The 15,936-nt window shown below is 43.7% G+C and overlaps 2 protein-coding genes across 2 annotated transcripts; both read right to left on the bottom strand.

The window, feature by feature from the left end:
- Positions 1-249: 249 nt before the first annotated feature.
- On the bottom strand, positions 250-8,251 carry LOC306797515 (sorting nexin-9-like; the record flags this gene model as incomplete). Its single annotated transcript, XM_079296880.1, has 16 exons — positions 8,170-8,251; positions 7,239-7,325; positions 7,084-7,158; positions 6,808-6,895; positions 6,597-6,732; positions 5,820-5,904; positions 5,560-5,685; positions 5,321-5,438; positions 5,030-5,160; positions 4,820-4,923; positions 4,580-4,683; positions 3,692-3,769; positions 2,898-2,974; positions 2,677-2,766; positions 2,293-2,407; positions 250-461 (listed from the first exon to the last, which is right to left on the bottom strand). The coding sequence occupies exons 1-16, from the start codon at positions 8,179-8,181 to the stop codon at positions 250-252; spliced, it is 1,638 nt and encodes a 545-aa protein (XP_079153006.1). The 5' UTR covers positions 8,182-8,251.
- A 4,302-nt stretch (positions 8,252-12,553) lies between these two features.
- LOC306797374 (CD59 glycoprotein-like) lies at positions 12,554-15,345 on the bottom strand. Its single transcript, XM_079296712.1, has 5 exons — positions 15,266-15,345; positions 15,091-15,170; positions 14,443-14,544; positions 13,433-13,506; positions 12,554-13,074 (listed from the first exon to the last, which is right to left on the bottom strand). Exons 2-5 carry the CDS (start codon positions 15,143-15,145, stop codon positions 12,952-12,954), a joined length of 354 nt encoding a protein of 117 aa, XP_079152838.1. The 5' UTR covers positions 15,146-15,170; positions 15,266-15,345; the 3' UTR covers positions 12,554-12,951.
- Positions 15,346-15,936: the final 591 nt, after the last annotated feature.

A 15,936-nucleotide genomic window follows, 5' to 3' on the forward strand; every position in this document is an offset into this window, starting at 1 on the left:
TCTACCTGTTAATAACAGAAACGAAGTAGTATTACCTGTGATACTACCTGTGATATCAACAAGTAATCAATGAAGTAGTACAAATATTAATTTAATGTGAAAATACAGTTCAAACAATATGTTTTAAAGCATGAAGAATTTAAACAAAGTATTTAAATAAAATCATATTAGAACATTTGTGATGTCAATCTTATTCAGAGTGTAGCTGTGATGACGTCACGGTGATGTCATCGGGCAGTGATGTCATCCTCACAGTGTGGTGAACCGTGTCAGAGCGCTTCTCAGTTTATCAGCGATCTGACCAATCAGAGAGCAGAGAAGAGATGAGGTAACAAGGCTGGTCACCCCCCACAGCTCCCCCCCCCTCACCTGCTGGTAGAAGGTCACCTGTTGCTCCAGGTAAAGCTGCATCACTCTGTTGTAGTCATAGATACGGTTACTGTGGAAATGATTCATCTCAGCTGGAAGAGACAGAGTCTGGTTACTAATACTGTAGTACTGTGTGTACTGATACACACTGCACTAATACGCACTGTGCACTAATGCGCACTATCTGCACTAATGCGCACTGTCTGCACTAATGCACACAGTTTACTAATGCGCACTGTGTGTACTAATGCGCACTGTCTGCACTAATGCGCACTGTCTGCACTAATGCGCACTGTGTGCACTAATGCGCACTGTCTGCACTAATGCGCACTGTCTGCACTAATGCGCACTGTGTGCACTAATGCGCACTATGTGTACTAATGCGCACTGTCTGCACTAATGCGCACTGTGTGCACTAATGCGCACTGTGTGCACTAATGCGCACTGTCTGCACTAATGCGCACTGTCTGCACTAATGCGCACTGTGTGTACTAATGCGCACTGTCTGCACTAATGCGCACTGTCTGCACTAATGCGCACTGTGTGCACTAATGCGCACTGTGTGCACTAATGCGCACTGTCTGCACTAATGCGCACTGTCTGCACTAATGCGCACTGTGTGTACTAATGCGCACTGTCTGCACTAATGCGCACTGTCTGCACTAATGCGCACTGTCTGCACTAATGCGCACTGTCTGCACTAATGCGCACACTGTGTACTAATGCCCGCTGTGTGTACTGATGCGCACTGTCTGCACTAATGCGCACTGTGTGTACGAATGCGCACTAATGCGCACTGTGTGTACGAATGCGCACTGTGTGTACTAATGCGCACTGTCTGCACTAATGCGCACTGTCTGCACAAATGCGTACTGTGCACCGATGCGCACTGTCTGCACTGATGCGCACTGTGTGTACTAATGCGCACTGTCTGCACTAATGCGCACTGTGTGCACTAATATGCACTGTGTGTACTAATGCGCACTGTCTGGACTAATGCGCACTGTCTGCACTAATGCACACTGTGTGCACTAATGCGCACTGTGTACTCTAATGCGCACTGTGTGCACTAATACGCACTGTGTACTAATGCGCACTGTGTACTAATGCGCACTGTGTGCACTAATACGCACTGTGTGTACTAATGCGCACTGTGTACTAATGCGCACTGTGTGTACTAATGCTTACTGTCTGCACTAATGCGCACTGTGTGTACTAATGCGCACTGTGTGTACTAATGCGCACTGTGTACTAATGCGCACTGTGTGTACTAATACGCACTGTGTGCACTAATACGCACTGTGTGTACTAATGCGCACTGTGTACTAATGCGCACTGTGTGCACTAATGCGCACTGTGCGCATTAGTGCACACAGTGCGCACTGTGTGCACTAATGCGCACTGTGTGTACTAATGCGCACTGTGTGTACTAATGCGCACTGTGTACTAATGCGCACTGTGTGCACTAATGCGCACTGTGTGCACTAATACGCACTGTGTGCACTAATGCGCACTGTGTGCACTAATGCGCACTGTGTGCACTAATGCGCACTGTGTGCTAATGCGCACTGTGTGTACTAATGCGCACTGTGTACTAATGCGCACTGTGTGTACTAATGCGCACTGTGTGCACTAATGCGCACTGTGTGCACTAATACGCACTGTGTGCACTAATGCGCACTGTGTGCACTAATGCGCACTGTGTGCTAATGCGCACTGTGTGTACTAATGCGCACTGTGTACTAATGCGCACTGTGTGTACTAATGCGCACTGTGTGCACTAATGCGCACTGTGCGCATTGCCCTGCAGAGAGTAGCTCATGCAGCTGAGTCCATGTATATTTCTGAATGTTTTGCAGTATTTTGTTGTATATTATGTTGTGTATTATGCATATAGAGTTGTAGTACTGTGTGTACTGTTACCCTGCAGAGAGTAGCTCATGCAGCTGAGTCGGTGGTTCATGCTCTTCTTGTCGTTGTTGCTGATTCTTCCTGCAGAAACCAGACGGTCGGCCTCCTTCACCTTCTCTGAAGCAGCCTGAACACACAGACCACGCCCCCTCAGTGACATCACCAACACCTCACATGAAGCCCCACCCCCTCGTTAAAGTTAACAGGTGAGACAACGTTTTCCGTTTAAAGTGCGTTAACGATAAAAATTCTTTCTTTGAAATACTACTGCGTGTTGTAGTACGACAGTGTATGCGCTAGTAGTACTGTGTGTTGTAGTACTACAGTAAGCGTTAGTAGTACTGTGTGTTGTAGTACTACAGTATGCGTTAGTAGTACTGTGTGTGGTACAAGTACCTTGTGTACAGCAATGATTTCTGGGAAACATCCCAGCAGACCTTTATATTCTCCGTTCGTCTCCAACAGGAAGTGAAGGTCCTTCTGAGGCTGATGGAGGTCAAAGGTCACCACAGACAACAGTTTATGTAGAAATATACTTTAAAATACGTATACTTACATTATATATGTATTTATATTTATCAATGATAAATATTTTATTCTATTTAAAGGTGTTTTACCTGCTGAGCGACGATCTCTGCGATCTCCTCGTATGTTTGTCCAGCAGCAGTCAGAGCGTCAGTCAGCGTCTCCTCTCCTGAAATGTACATACATATATGTATATATACATCGATATATATACATATATATATATATATTTGGGGTGTAACGGTTCACAAAATTCACGGTTGTGTTGGGTACGATACAGTGGAGCCACGGTTCGGTACGGTTCGGTACAGTAGAAAACTATAAATGCAGAGAAATGTACTTGATTTTAAAATATATTCATTCATTACAACTGACATCATAAAGTTATTCTTTGACTTTGAACAATGATGAACTATACCTGAGTGACTCATCTTCTGGGGTGTCTTCTTAGCAACACATCAGCATCAAAAACAAACACTGCTCCTTCATGTTATGTAGTATTGTTACTTACATCTTGCAAAAGAGATTTTTTTTATCTCAATGGGACTACCTGCTTAAATAAAGGTTTTTAAAAAAATAAATTAAAAAAATCTTTTTTTTCATTCAAACATGTTCGGTTCGTCATGCGTACCGAACCGTGAGCCTCGTACCGAACGGTTCAATACGAATATGCGTATCGTTACACCCCTGATATATATGTGTATATACATATAAATATATATATATATATATATATATATATATATATATACATATTTAGTTATTTTATTGTTACAAAATGTCTAATAAAGGTTTAATATAATGAAGATAATCTGACTCCCTTGTCTCCTTCCTCCTCCATCATCATCTCCTCCCTCCCTCGTCTCCTCCCTCCTCGCCTCCTCACCTGGATATTTGCTGCTGATGAAAACAGCTGACAGGTTCTTGAAAGCGCGACCGATCCGATTGTACTCTTTAGGCAGCGCTGAACACACACACACACACACATATATATATATATATATATATATATATATATATATATATTAACACACAGATATATATATATATTAACACACAGATTGATACATAAATATACAGTATATCTCTGTGTGTATGTGCATATAAATATACATTTGTGTCTATAAATGTATACATACATCCGGTTCAGTGTTTACAGTGTGTATATTTTTAGATATATTTTCGTGTATAAATATATATATATCAGTGCTGGGTCCTTATCACCCTCTATGTACCAATGTACATTGATAACAAACACCACACAAATTACGGTAATCAGCATTATTATGTGTCTGACCAAAATACCAACAAAAGCAAAAAATGAATGATTCATTTAAATGATTGTTTCAGAGTTTTTAAAGTGTTTTGTGTGTAATATGTATAACAAGCATCATTTAGTGTCACTACTGAGACTTTAACAAACATATCATCTCTTACACATGAAGATAAAGTTGTGAACGGCTGAATATCTATGATCAGAATCATTATAACTGTGTTATAACTGCTGCTGTGTGAAGGGAACACTACTGCTAACAACAACCTGATATGTTTAAAGTGTTTAAACCAAATGTTATTGACCTTTTGTTCATAGAGCAGCACTTTAAAATAAAAGTGAGTAATACACTACTTTATAATTCATTATTGAATTTTGCCATAACAATGCGATTAATCGCGATTACAAATTGTAATCGTTGCCCAGCACTAATATAAATATGTGTATAAATACATATTGATGTGTATGAATAGATATGTGTGTATGAATATATAAACATACGTCCGGTGCAGCGTTTCCAGTGCGAGTGTCCAACATTCAGCAGCTCTTTGACTCCGTCGTCCATCGACTTTGTGAAGCGACTGTAGAGTTCACACCTCTGTTCACTGCACACGCACACACACACGAACACGAACACGCATACACACACACACACACACACACACACACACACACACACACATTAACACACACATGAACACAAAGGTGTAGTTTTTAAGTAAGGGCCCTTTAGTTACGTACACTTCAGCAGCGTCGAGTTCTGCAGCTTCAGGTTCGATCAGACTGAACATCATCGGTCCGACCGTCTCGTCTTTCTCCGCCTTCCTCTTGCCTGACTTCCACTCCTGAAACACCAACGTCAGCCAATCAGGACCAAGCTACGAAACCTCCTCGCAGCTGATTGGCTGAAACATCTACTGCAGTGTGAGAGGGGGGCGGGACTTAACCCACCTTCTCGTCTCTGTAGGTAAGGAAGAGCTGAAAGACGTCACTCTGAGAGACGACGGGGTGACGACACATCCGAGTCATCCAGGCCTGGAGCTGCTCCATCCTCATCCTGATGAAGTCCACCTGGAACCGGCCTGAAAGCACAGGTACACACTCAAACATAGAGGTCGCAGGTCATACAGGTGTAACTCCTGGTTCTAGAGGTGTAACACCTGCTGGTCATACAGATGTAAAACCTGGTCCACAGGTGTAACACCTGGTTCTACAGGTGTGGTTGTCGTAGAAACGTCTCACCTGTCACCTGCTTGTCAGGCAGCGAGGGGATTGGCAGAGCCGAGCCAAACTTCTCCAGCAAACGCTCGTACAGCCAATCAAAGTGCTTGTAGCGATGATTGACAGGTCTGTTGGTCGTCTGGTAGAAGACCGTCAGAGTGTTACTGCGTGTACTACTGTGTATTAGTAGTAGTAGTATCACAGTGTATTTTTCTCTGTGTATTATTGTGGTTATCGTAGTAGTACTCGTGTACTCTTACGGTGGGACTGATCTGGTACTCGATGAAGCTCTTCAGGCCGTACAGTTTGGACTCTTTCTTGGGGTCGGCGATCAAACAGTCGAGAGGAGTCGACGGGTAAAACCAGACCGGACCGACCTCGCCCACCTTTCAATAGAACTTTATTAAACGCGTCATAAAGCAACAGGAACACACATGAAATGTGACCTCTAGATATATAAGTGTATAAGGATCATTTGAGGACACTTTGATATGAGGACACCTGATCCAGGATTACTCACATAGACAGGAAGTAGGTCTCTGGTGTTAGCTGGAGGTTTGGCTAACAAGAAGACTTCAGGACTCTGACCTTTGGAGAACGGGAACCTGTGCACACACAAGATTACTGTGACCTACTCGGACCTACTGGGATGCTCTGGGACCTACTGGGATGTTCTGAACTCTACTAGTCTACTGGGATGTTCTGAACTCTACTAGTCTACTGGGATGTTCTGGACTCTACTAGTCTACTGGGATGTTCTGGACTCTACTAGTCTACTGGGATGTTCTGGACTCTACTAGTCTACTGGGATGCTCTGGACTCTACTAGTCTACTGGGATGTTCTGGACTCTACTAGAGTCTACTGGGATGTTCTGGCCTCTACTAGAGTCTACTGGGATGTTCTGGACTCTACTAGAGTACTGGGATGTTCTGGACTCTACTAGAGTCTACTGGGATGTTCTGGACTCTACTAGAGTACTGGGAAGTTCTGGACTCTACTAGAGTACTGGGATGTTCTGGACTCTACGAGAGTCTACTGGGATGTTCTGGACTCTACTAGTCTACTGGGATGTTCTGGACTCTACTAGTCTACTGGGATGTTCTGGACTCTACTAGAGTCTACTGGGATGTTCTGGACTCTACTAGAGTCTACTGGGAAGTTCTGGACTCTACTAGAGTACTGGGATGTTCTGGACTCTACGAGAGTCTACTGGGATGTTCTAGACTCTACTAGTCTACTGGGATGTTCTGGACTCTACTAGAGTCTACTGGGATCGACTGTAGGGATGTTTTTTACTTGTTCAGGGAGATCTTCACGGAGGGTCGTCCTGAAGCCCCGCCCTCCTCATCCACCTGATCGTCACCATGGTAACCGCCCTCTGATTGGTCGTCCCAGTCATCGTCCCACTCGCCGTCATCGTCCTCCACAGCTGCTGGAGATGGTGCACAGTTTTCTGTTGAACTGTTGGTTCATAAAAACTACTGCAGACTATTCAAGCTTGAGATACCTTGCTGTGTGTGACTGTCCCATCCTGCTGTTGGGGTACTAGCTAATGCCCCAGGTCTGGACCAGGAGTCCCCGTCTCTGTTACCGACCTGAAACACATGAACAACATGAAGCACCAAAGACCCCGACACTAAACCCGCTGGTTTCACGTCTCTCCTTGTGTCCTTGTTGCGTCTCTTTTTGGATTCTTAATAAGTTCAGAATCTCTACGTCTGCAGTTCTTTACTACGAAGATAATTCACAGTCCATGATCCTGGTAACATTAACATGAACTCACCTGTAAATATCCCTCAGGTACCAGTCCGGTCTGTCCGCTGGAGTTCTGGGCTTGGATCCAGCCTCCCCCCACAGTCTGAAACACACACATATCCGTTATGATGGAGTGTGTGTCACGTATGCTGTGTGTATTCATACATAGGTGTGTATTTGTACCTGGTCCAGCACAGTGACCGACTCCCCCTGTCGGACCGACAGCTCGTTGTTTCCTGGTTCAGCTGTGAAGTCGTACAGAACTTCAGCCTGAAACAAACAAAGAAACGTGAAGTCATGAATGGTATTAAGAGTCTTTCTTCTCTATTGTGTTTCAAACACTGAGTTCTGCAGCTTTCAGGGTTCAGGTTCTGTCGCTGAGCGTCCTCACAAGTGGAGTGAAGACCTGTGTGTGTTTGAGAGGACAAGTCTGGTTATCAGTGAAACTACAAACTCATGAAGCGACTTCCTGTTGGAACTCTTCTGTCAACAGCTTCAGGCTCCGCTCACCAGACTCCTGGAGGATGCTTTCACATTGTTGAACGAGTTTCTGTTTCCTGTTTTCATTGCTGAAAACATCTCAAATTATATTTCCATTAAATTATATGATATAACTCGTTGTATTTATATCCCTTAAGATCTTTATGGTCATCCTACCAGACACAATTTGCTTTTTAGTTTCTGGAGTTCTTTGGTATTTATTGTTCGAAGAAAACCTTCAAACAGACGTTTGTTTTGTTTTTTGATATATTGTATCAGTAACCTTTCATGTTTTGACATCGGTCTGATATTCCCACCGTTTCCTTGTTTGTGGTATTGTTGTTTTTTTCAATTATATATATCATGTGACTTTAATATCTCCATGACAGATATGTATATATATATACATATATACAAATGTATATATGTGTATATATATATATATATATGAATAACTATATATGATATATATATATATATATATATATATATATATATATATATATATATATATATATATATATATATATATATATATATATATATCATATACTGAGCCTAACCATTGACCAGCAGAGAGCGGTCGGTTCTGATGCGCAGCATCAGGTGTGAGGTCACAGGTGAGCGGCCTTACCTTTAGAGCCATGATGACGTCAGCAGCAGCTTCGTGTTCTCTTATTTTTGATCAAAGTTTCATCCCGTCAGCGTCTCAGCGACCAAACCTGCAACTTCTTCTTCTGCATCAAGTCGATAACACAACACTGACACAATTTCCGGGTTCTAATTTCACAATAAAAGCCCAGTGAACAATAATCCACTTTTAGATGTTCGTAACCTTTTTATGATTTCTTTTGTACTTCAGAAACAAATCATACATTAAACTGCAGCTAAATTATTCTTAGTTTCGCCTTTAATAGTTATTGAACAAAGAATGATTTGTTGTGTAATTTAAATTAATGATTGAAAATAAACAAATGAAAATGCATGAAGGTGTTTATCACAGTAAAATTATCACTGAATTAAACTAAACTGGTCAACAGTTGATACGTCAATGTAAACAGTTATTTTTTTTGATTATTGATATGCTTTATTCTGAAGGTACATTGACTAACTTCCTGTATTTTTCCGTCTTTAGAAGAGAACTTGACAGAATGTGATGTCACACATTTACAACAGCTGAGTGGTTACAGCCGAACACGTTTCCGGTTACACACACAAGTACACTGTAAAACATACACACAGTACTACACTGTAAAAACATACGGTATACTGCAATTCTTATAATTCACTATACTTCAAAAAGACAATAAAACATTACACTGTCAAAAATAACTTTGTATGGTTTAACATACAACACTGCTCTGAGAAAAAATCACTAAACTGTAGAAATAAACAATAATACAATAATACACTGTAAAACATGAAACAATACTTCATTGTAAAACATGATACAACACTATCCTGTAAAATACAATACACTATAAAAACAGGATGTTAAATAATATTTAACCATCGTATAAAAAATAAAGCAGTTTATTCAGAAATAGTTCTGTCGTTACCTCGTTTAATTTTTATGAATTATTAAACATTTAAATATAACCTTTTTAAAGACTGGTCTACCTGCAGTGTAGGTCTACCGGTGTAGGTACTTCCTCCACCTACCCACATGGTTTCTACCTGTAGTCATCTCCGCTCCCTCTCCCGGCTGATCTCTCCTCTGCTCTCCCTGACCCAGAATTCTTCTCCCTCCTGTCCCCTGATATTGCTACTGATCTTCTCCTTTACACCCTTTCCTCTTCTTTGGACAACCTCTGTCCCTTCACCTCCAGGCCTGCACGGCCAACCCCACCTGCCCCACGGCTGTCGGACTCAGTGCGTACTGACAGACGGAGCCCTAAGAGAGGCTGAGCGTAAATGGAGAAAAGGCAAACTCCCGGGAGACCTTCTTAACTTCCAAGCTCTTCTTTCCACTTGTTCCTCCTCTCTATCTACTGCTAAAGCTGTGTTCTTCCGCTCTAAAATCCTAACCTCTGCTTCCAATCCTAAAAAACTCTTCAAACCTTTCTCTTCACTCCTCCAACCCCCACCCCTTCCTCCTACTTCCTCCCTTCTCCCTGATGAAGAAGGTAAACGATATCAGGTCCTCCTTCTCTCAGCCCCCCTCTCCCTCTCTACCCTATCCAGCTCTTCCCCCTCAGCTCTCCCTCCCCTCTGCATGCCCCATCTTACCCTATCTTGCTCCCCTCTCCCCGAACGAGGTCCTCAAGCTTGTTACATCTAACTGCCCTACCACGTGCTCCCTTGACCCGATCCCCTCCCCTCTTCTTCAGTCTATTGCGACTGAACTCCTTCCTTTCCTCACCCACCTCATCAACACAACTCTTGTTTCAGGATGCTTTCCCACGGCTTTCAAGACTGCTAGAGTCACCCCCCTTCTGAAGAAACCATCACGTGACCCCTCTGATGTCAAGAACTTCAGACCGGTTTCTCTTCTAACCTTTCTATCCAAAACACTTGAACGTTCTGTCTCTACTCAACTGTCTTCCTATCTCCACCAGAACAACCTCTTGGACCCCCACCAGTCCGGGTTCAAAGTGGGTCACGCGACTGAGACAGCCCTCCTTCCGGTGACGGAGTCGCTTCACGCAGCGAGAGCTAACTGTCTCCTCTGTCCTGATTCTCCTGGACCTGTCTGCAGCGTTTGACACAGTGAACCACCAGATCCTCCTCTCCACCCTCGAGGGGATGGCGTCTCAGGCTCTGCACTCTCCCTGTTTGCATCCTACCTGACAGGTCGATCCTACCAGGTGACATGGAGGGGGGCTGTGTCGGAACCACGCATGCTGACTACGGGGGTTCCACAAGGTTCAGTCCTGGGCCCCCTTCTCTTCTCGCTCGACACAACATCTCTGGGTTGTGTTATTCGCTCCCATGGCTTCTCTTACCATTGTTATGCCGCTGACACCCAGCTGGTCTTGTCATTTCTCCCGGTGACACTCAAGTGGAGGCATCGCTGCGTGCTTGGCTGACATCTCGAAGTGGATGACGACACACCACCTCAACCTGGACAAAACCGAGCTACTGTTCCTCCCGGGGAAGGGTTGCCCTCACCGAGACCTGTCCATCACCATTGATGATACCGTGGTGATGCCAACTCTGACTGTGAGGAATCTGGGTGTGACCATGGACGACCAACTGTCGTTCTCAGCAAACATTGCATCGGTTACACGCTCCTGCAGATTCCTGCTCTACAGCATCAGGAGGATTCACTTCCTCCCTGAGGAGACGGTGCAGGTGCTCATCCAGGCTCTTGTCATCTCCCGCCTGGACTACTGCAACTCACTACTTGCCGGAGCTCCGGCGTCGGCCATCAGACCTCTGGAGCTTGTCCAGAAAGCTGCAGCTCGCCTGGTGTTCAATCGCCCCAAGTTCTCCCAAACAACTTCCCTTCTCTGTTCTCTACACTGGCTCCCTGTAAGAGCATCCAGGTTAAGACTCTGGTGCTAGTCTACAGGGCAGTGAAAGGAACAGCTCCTTCCTATCTCCAGACCATGGTCAAGCCCTACACCCCCGCCTGACCACTTCGCTCTGCTGCCTCGGGGCGATTGGTTGCCCCGCCGCTCAGAGGTCCCTGCGGCCGATCGACACAGGCTGAAAACTCACCTCTTCAAGAAGTGCTACCCTGAGCCTTCCACTTAGCACTTATTGTATTCTTATTAGTTTGTTTCTGTACTTTTGCTCTTAGATGTTGTCACGACCTGGCTCTGACAGCCATGACCTAATCAGGGAGACGCAGACAGTTTACCAAAAGCAAAGAGTTTTATTCGACATAAACAACGACAACGACAAATGGTGGTTGGAACGAGCCGTCCTCGTTCCTCCACGGGGTGATAAGAGAGCGTTGCCAGGAAGGCGGAGCCTTATAGTGGAAGCGCACTGGGCCCAGGTGCCTCCATTTAGGGCAATCACCACCTCTGGTACCTGCTGGCTTAAAGGAACATACACAAGTAACCCAGATAGGGAACCGTCACAGATGCTCGTTTAAAAAAGGAGATGCACTTATGACTTCTGGTGACTAGTAGTTCTCTCTAATACCGATGTTGAATACACTTATTGTAAGTCGCTGTGGATGAAAGCATCTGCTAAATGACTGTAATGTAATGTAGGTCCACCTGTCCACCTGCAGTGTAGATCTAAGATAAGATAAGATAATCCTTTATTAGTCCCGCAGTGGGGACATTTACAGGATCACAGCAGCAAAGTGGACAGTGCAACAAGGTACATGGTAAAAAGAAACAAAAGCAGCAAGTATTGTAAATAAGTAATAAGCCAGCTATTCTTGACGTTAAGTATTGGAGTAAATTTAACGTGTTCTGTGAAGCATAGAATATAGTCGGGGTCGGCGATCTCAGAGCGAGGGCCGGTTAGTGATGGAGGTGGGCCGGTATCACGTCGGCCTACCGGGGATTCCCCCGGTATCCCCTATGGCCAGCCCGCCCCTGGTAGGTGGTAGATGACAGCGTGGTAAGTGAACTGTAGTGGGTCCAAAGTTGAGCTCACCAGGGGGCGGAGATGTACAAGGATGACTGATCAAATCTGTTAAAGAGTAAGTTCAGGTCATTCTCCCACTCTTGGTCCCCGTAGTCTGTTGGTTGGGCCCCTTGTAGCCAGACATCTCCTTGAGGCCCTTCCAGACCCTGCAGATGTTGTTCTGCTGCAGCTGGTCCTCCATCTTTGTCCTGTAGATTTTTTTTCCCTTCCCTGATCTTCCTCCTCAGTTCCCTCTGTACAGTCTTCAGCTCCTCCTTGTTTCTTGATCTAAAGATACCTGTCTACCTGTCCATCTACAGTAGTTTACCTGTCTACCTGCAGTGAATTCCTGAATGAAAGCCACTCAGGTACGCTGCTGTGTTCTCTTTATATCATGTGATCCTTTTACTTTTATAATTATGAGTTTAAAAAAAGTACTTTCTGTCTGAACACACATTTACAATAACCGATCAATCAATCAAAGAGCGTTTCCAGTTTGTCTCCATTTATTGATTTAATTCACAGACAAAAGTTAAAGAGCTTCAGATCGTTTACATCTTAAGTCACAGAAGAACGTTTCAGTTACATTTTATTTTGAAGGCCGTGTAGTTAGAGGTTCAGTTTCCTGTAAAACAGCTGATACAAATAGTGTGTTATGGTTTCATCAATCTTTTAATAATCAATCAATCAGCAGGAAAACATTTCTTTACACATAAATATTGATCTGTGATAAGTGTTCAGTACGAATGTATTGATCAGAAGACTGATGAATGTATTTGTCAGATGACTGAATGTATTGATCAGATTGAATATATTGATCAGACTGTTAAATAAGCTCTTGTTACATGTTTCAGCCACAGGGGGTGCCGTAGAGCTGCAGCACTCTTCAGTGGATGCACCACCACATGACTGCCGCTGAGGTCAGCAGACCAATCACAGAGCTCGCTGCAGAGGAGGGGGCGGAGTTACACAGGTCAGAGTTGCAGCACTTGAAGGTGAAACTGGAAACCTGTAAAGATCGATACAGTTGTTGATCAGAGACGTTATTCCCACCAGACTCCTAAAGAATGTTCAAATATTTTTCAGCGGCACGTTTCTGGACATGGAGTCCAGGACCAACCGAGTCCAGGACCACCCGAGTCCTGGACCACCCAAGTACAGGACCAACCGAGTCCAGGACCACCCGAGTCCAGGACCACCTGAGTCCAGGTGCACCTGTGAGGTCATCACCTGAGTGAATGACCTGAAGTCTACAGGAACTTTATCTTCATGAAGAACTTCCAACAGGTGAGTCTCTGTGCTCACACCTGTGGTTGCAATGGTTTGTAAGAGTAGAGTAGAGTAGAATAAAGAAGAGTAGTTGTTACCTGGGGGAACATCTGGGCCAGGCGGCCGTACTCACAGTCTGAATACTTCAGACACTGACGGTAAGTCATTCCACCTGCAGAACAATAGAAACAGTAGAATCTCAGTAGAATATCTGAGTTAGTTCAAAGCTGATCTGGTTTCTTCAGGATCCTGAGGACATGAATGCACAAGTAGAGGTACAGGTACAGGTAGAGGGACAGGTGTACAGGTTGAGGTCGAGGTAGAGGTACAGGAAGAGGCACAGGTCGAGGTACAGGTAGAGGTACAAGAAGAGGTACAGGTACAGGAAGAGGTACAGGTGTACAGGAAGAGGCACAGGTACAGGTACAGGTAGAGGGACAGGTGTACAGGTAGATGTACAGGAAGAGGTACAGGTAGAGGTACTGGTCTAGGTAGAGGTACAGGTGTACAGGTAGAGGTACAGGTACAAGTGTACAGTACAGGTATAGGTAGAGGTAGAGGTACAAGTGTACAGTACAGGTATAGGTAGAGGTAGAGGTACAGGTCTAGGTACAGGTACAAATGTACAGTATAGGTCTATGTAGAGGTACAGGTACAGGTCTAGGTAGAGGTACAGGTGTACAGGAAGAGGAACAGGGGTACAGGTCTAGGTACAGGTACAAGTGTACAGTACAGGTCTAGGTAGAGGTACAGGTGCACAGGTAGATGTACAGGTACAAGTGTACAGTACAGGTATAGGTAGAGGTAGAGGTACAGGTCTAGGTACAGGTACAAATGTACAGTATAGGTCTACGTAGAGGTACAGGTACAGGTCTAGGTAGAGGTACAGGTGTACAGTAAGAGGAACAGGGGTACAGGTCTAGGTACAGGTACAAGTGTACAGTACAGGTCTAGGTAGAGGTACAGGTGCACAGGTGTACAGGTGCACAGGTACAGGTAGAGTTAGATGTACAGGTCTAGGTAGAGGTACAGGTGTACAGGTGCACAGGTACAGGTACAGGTAGAGGTAGATGTACAGGTCTAGGTAGGTGTACAGGTGTAGAGGTACCTCTCTCGCTGAGTGTGAGACATGCGTCGTCATAGCTACACTCTCTCTGCTTGGAGCAGCTGGCTGTGTAGTCCTTACAGCTGAAGCAGCGGATGGCTGATCCTGAAACAGAGAACTACAGTTCAGGACTGTGAGGGACCTGGTCCTGGTTTTATGATCCATGTTTATCTCAGACATGAAACAGTGAAGTCAGTGGGAACAAAAGAGAGAGACCTCGTCTATCCTGTGTGTGTTTATTTAGCCAGTAATTTAAGAACAATTCTGTCTTTAGTGACGATATGAAACAAGATGGTAATAAAAACATGACTGATTATTGATTTCAGAATATGAATATTATCTAATATATTAAATAAATCATTTATCTTTCGATAATAATCAGATAAATGTTCAACACAGTCGAGTTCGTCTTTACAAGATCCTTCATGTTTTTAACCCCAGTTTACCACAAATGATATATAAATGATATATATTTTATAATGACTCGATTAGATATCTGTCTTTCTATCTGTTTAGAATTTAAGTTGTTGATTCTTTAAATTCAGATGTATTTTCTGGATCAGAATCAATGTGACTGAAACCAGTTTCATAGCTAGTTTAGATAAAATAATCTGTTTAAAGAGATGGAATCTACATTGAGATCAAACGTACCCAGTCCGATCAGAGCGGAGCAGAACACCAGACAGATCCCCAGGGAGCGCTTCATTTTCACCTCAGCACAGCTCACACATCTGAATGTGAGAGTCCACAGCAGCACATTCATCCATGAGGAGACAAAGACATCAACAAAGTGTAAATAACAGTGTTCAGTACTGTGTGTACTCACCCAGCTGCAGCAGTAACAGGAATACTCTTGTTCAGCAGTACTTTGGTTCTTGTTGATGTTGAGCAGAGCACAGAGTAAAGACTCAGACTTTGCCTGACAGCTGAGTGGAGCTCAGAGGCCACGCCCCCTGGGAGGAGCCTGTAGATACACTTTAGAAAAACTTTGATTGTTTTCTGTTTTTACTTTGATTCTCATCAGTTTGACTGGAGGATGTACATGTATACTTATAGATATACTCATACTTATACACATACTGATACATGTACAAATATTTCTACATATACTCATATTCATACAAATACATATACATAAACTTATGCTTGTACTTTTACATATACAAATACTTATATCTATACTTTTACTCATATTCATACTTTTTCTTATGCTTGTACATATTCATAAACCTATACTTATACCTATACCTATACTTATACTAATGCATATACTTAGACTCATACTTATACTAATACATACACACAAACCTATACTCATACTCACACTTACAAATACATACAGTCAGGTTCGTGTCTTCCTCCAGATCATCTCTATCTTTTAGTCATTTTGCATCTTTCTTGACATCATTTTATGAAGGTTTCGTGCCTCTTTGTGTCTTTGTGGTGGTTTAGTGTATTTTTCTCTATTTGTGGTTGTTTTCTGTCTCTTTGTGGTCA

Source organism: Melanostigma gelatinosum (genome assembly GCF_949748355.1).
Source record: "Melanostigma gelatinosum genome assembly, chromosome: 24".
Classification (NCBI taxonomy): Eukaryota; Metazoa; Chordata; class Actinopteri; order Perciformes; family Zoarcidae; genus Melanostigma; species Melanostigma gelatinosum.

Coding starts and splice junctions, on each gene's coding strand:
- LOC306797374 (XM_079296712.1), bottom strand. CDS start 15,145: ATGAAGCGCTCCCTGGGGATCTGTCTGGTGTTCTGCTCCGCTCTGATC. Junction 13,507..14,442: donor TCTCACACTCAGCGAGAGAG/GTACCTCTACAC, acceptor ATTGTTCTGCAG/GTGGAATGACTTACCGTCAG. Junction 13,075..13,432: donor TGGCCCAGATGTTCCCCCAG/GTAACAACTACT, acceptor CGATCTTTACAG/GTTTCCAGTTTCACCTTCAA.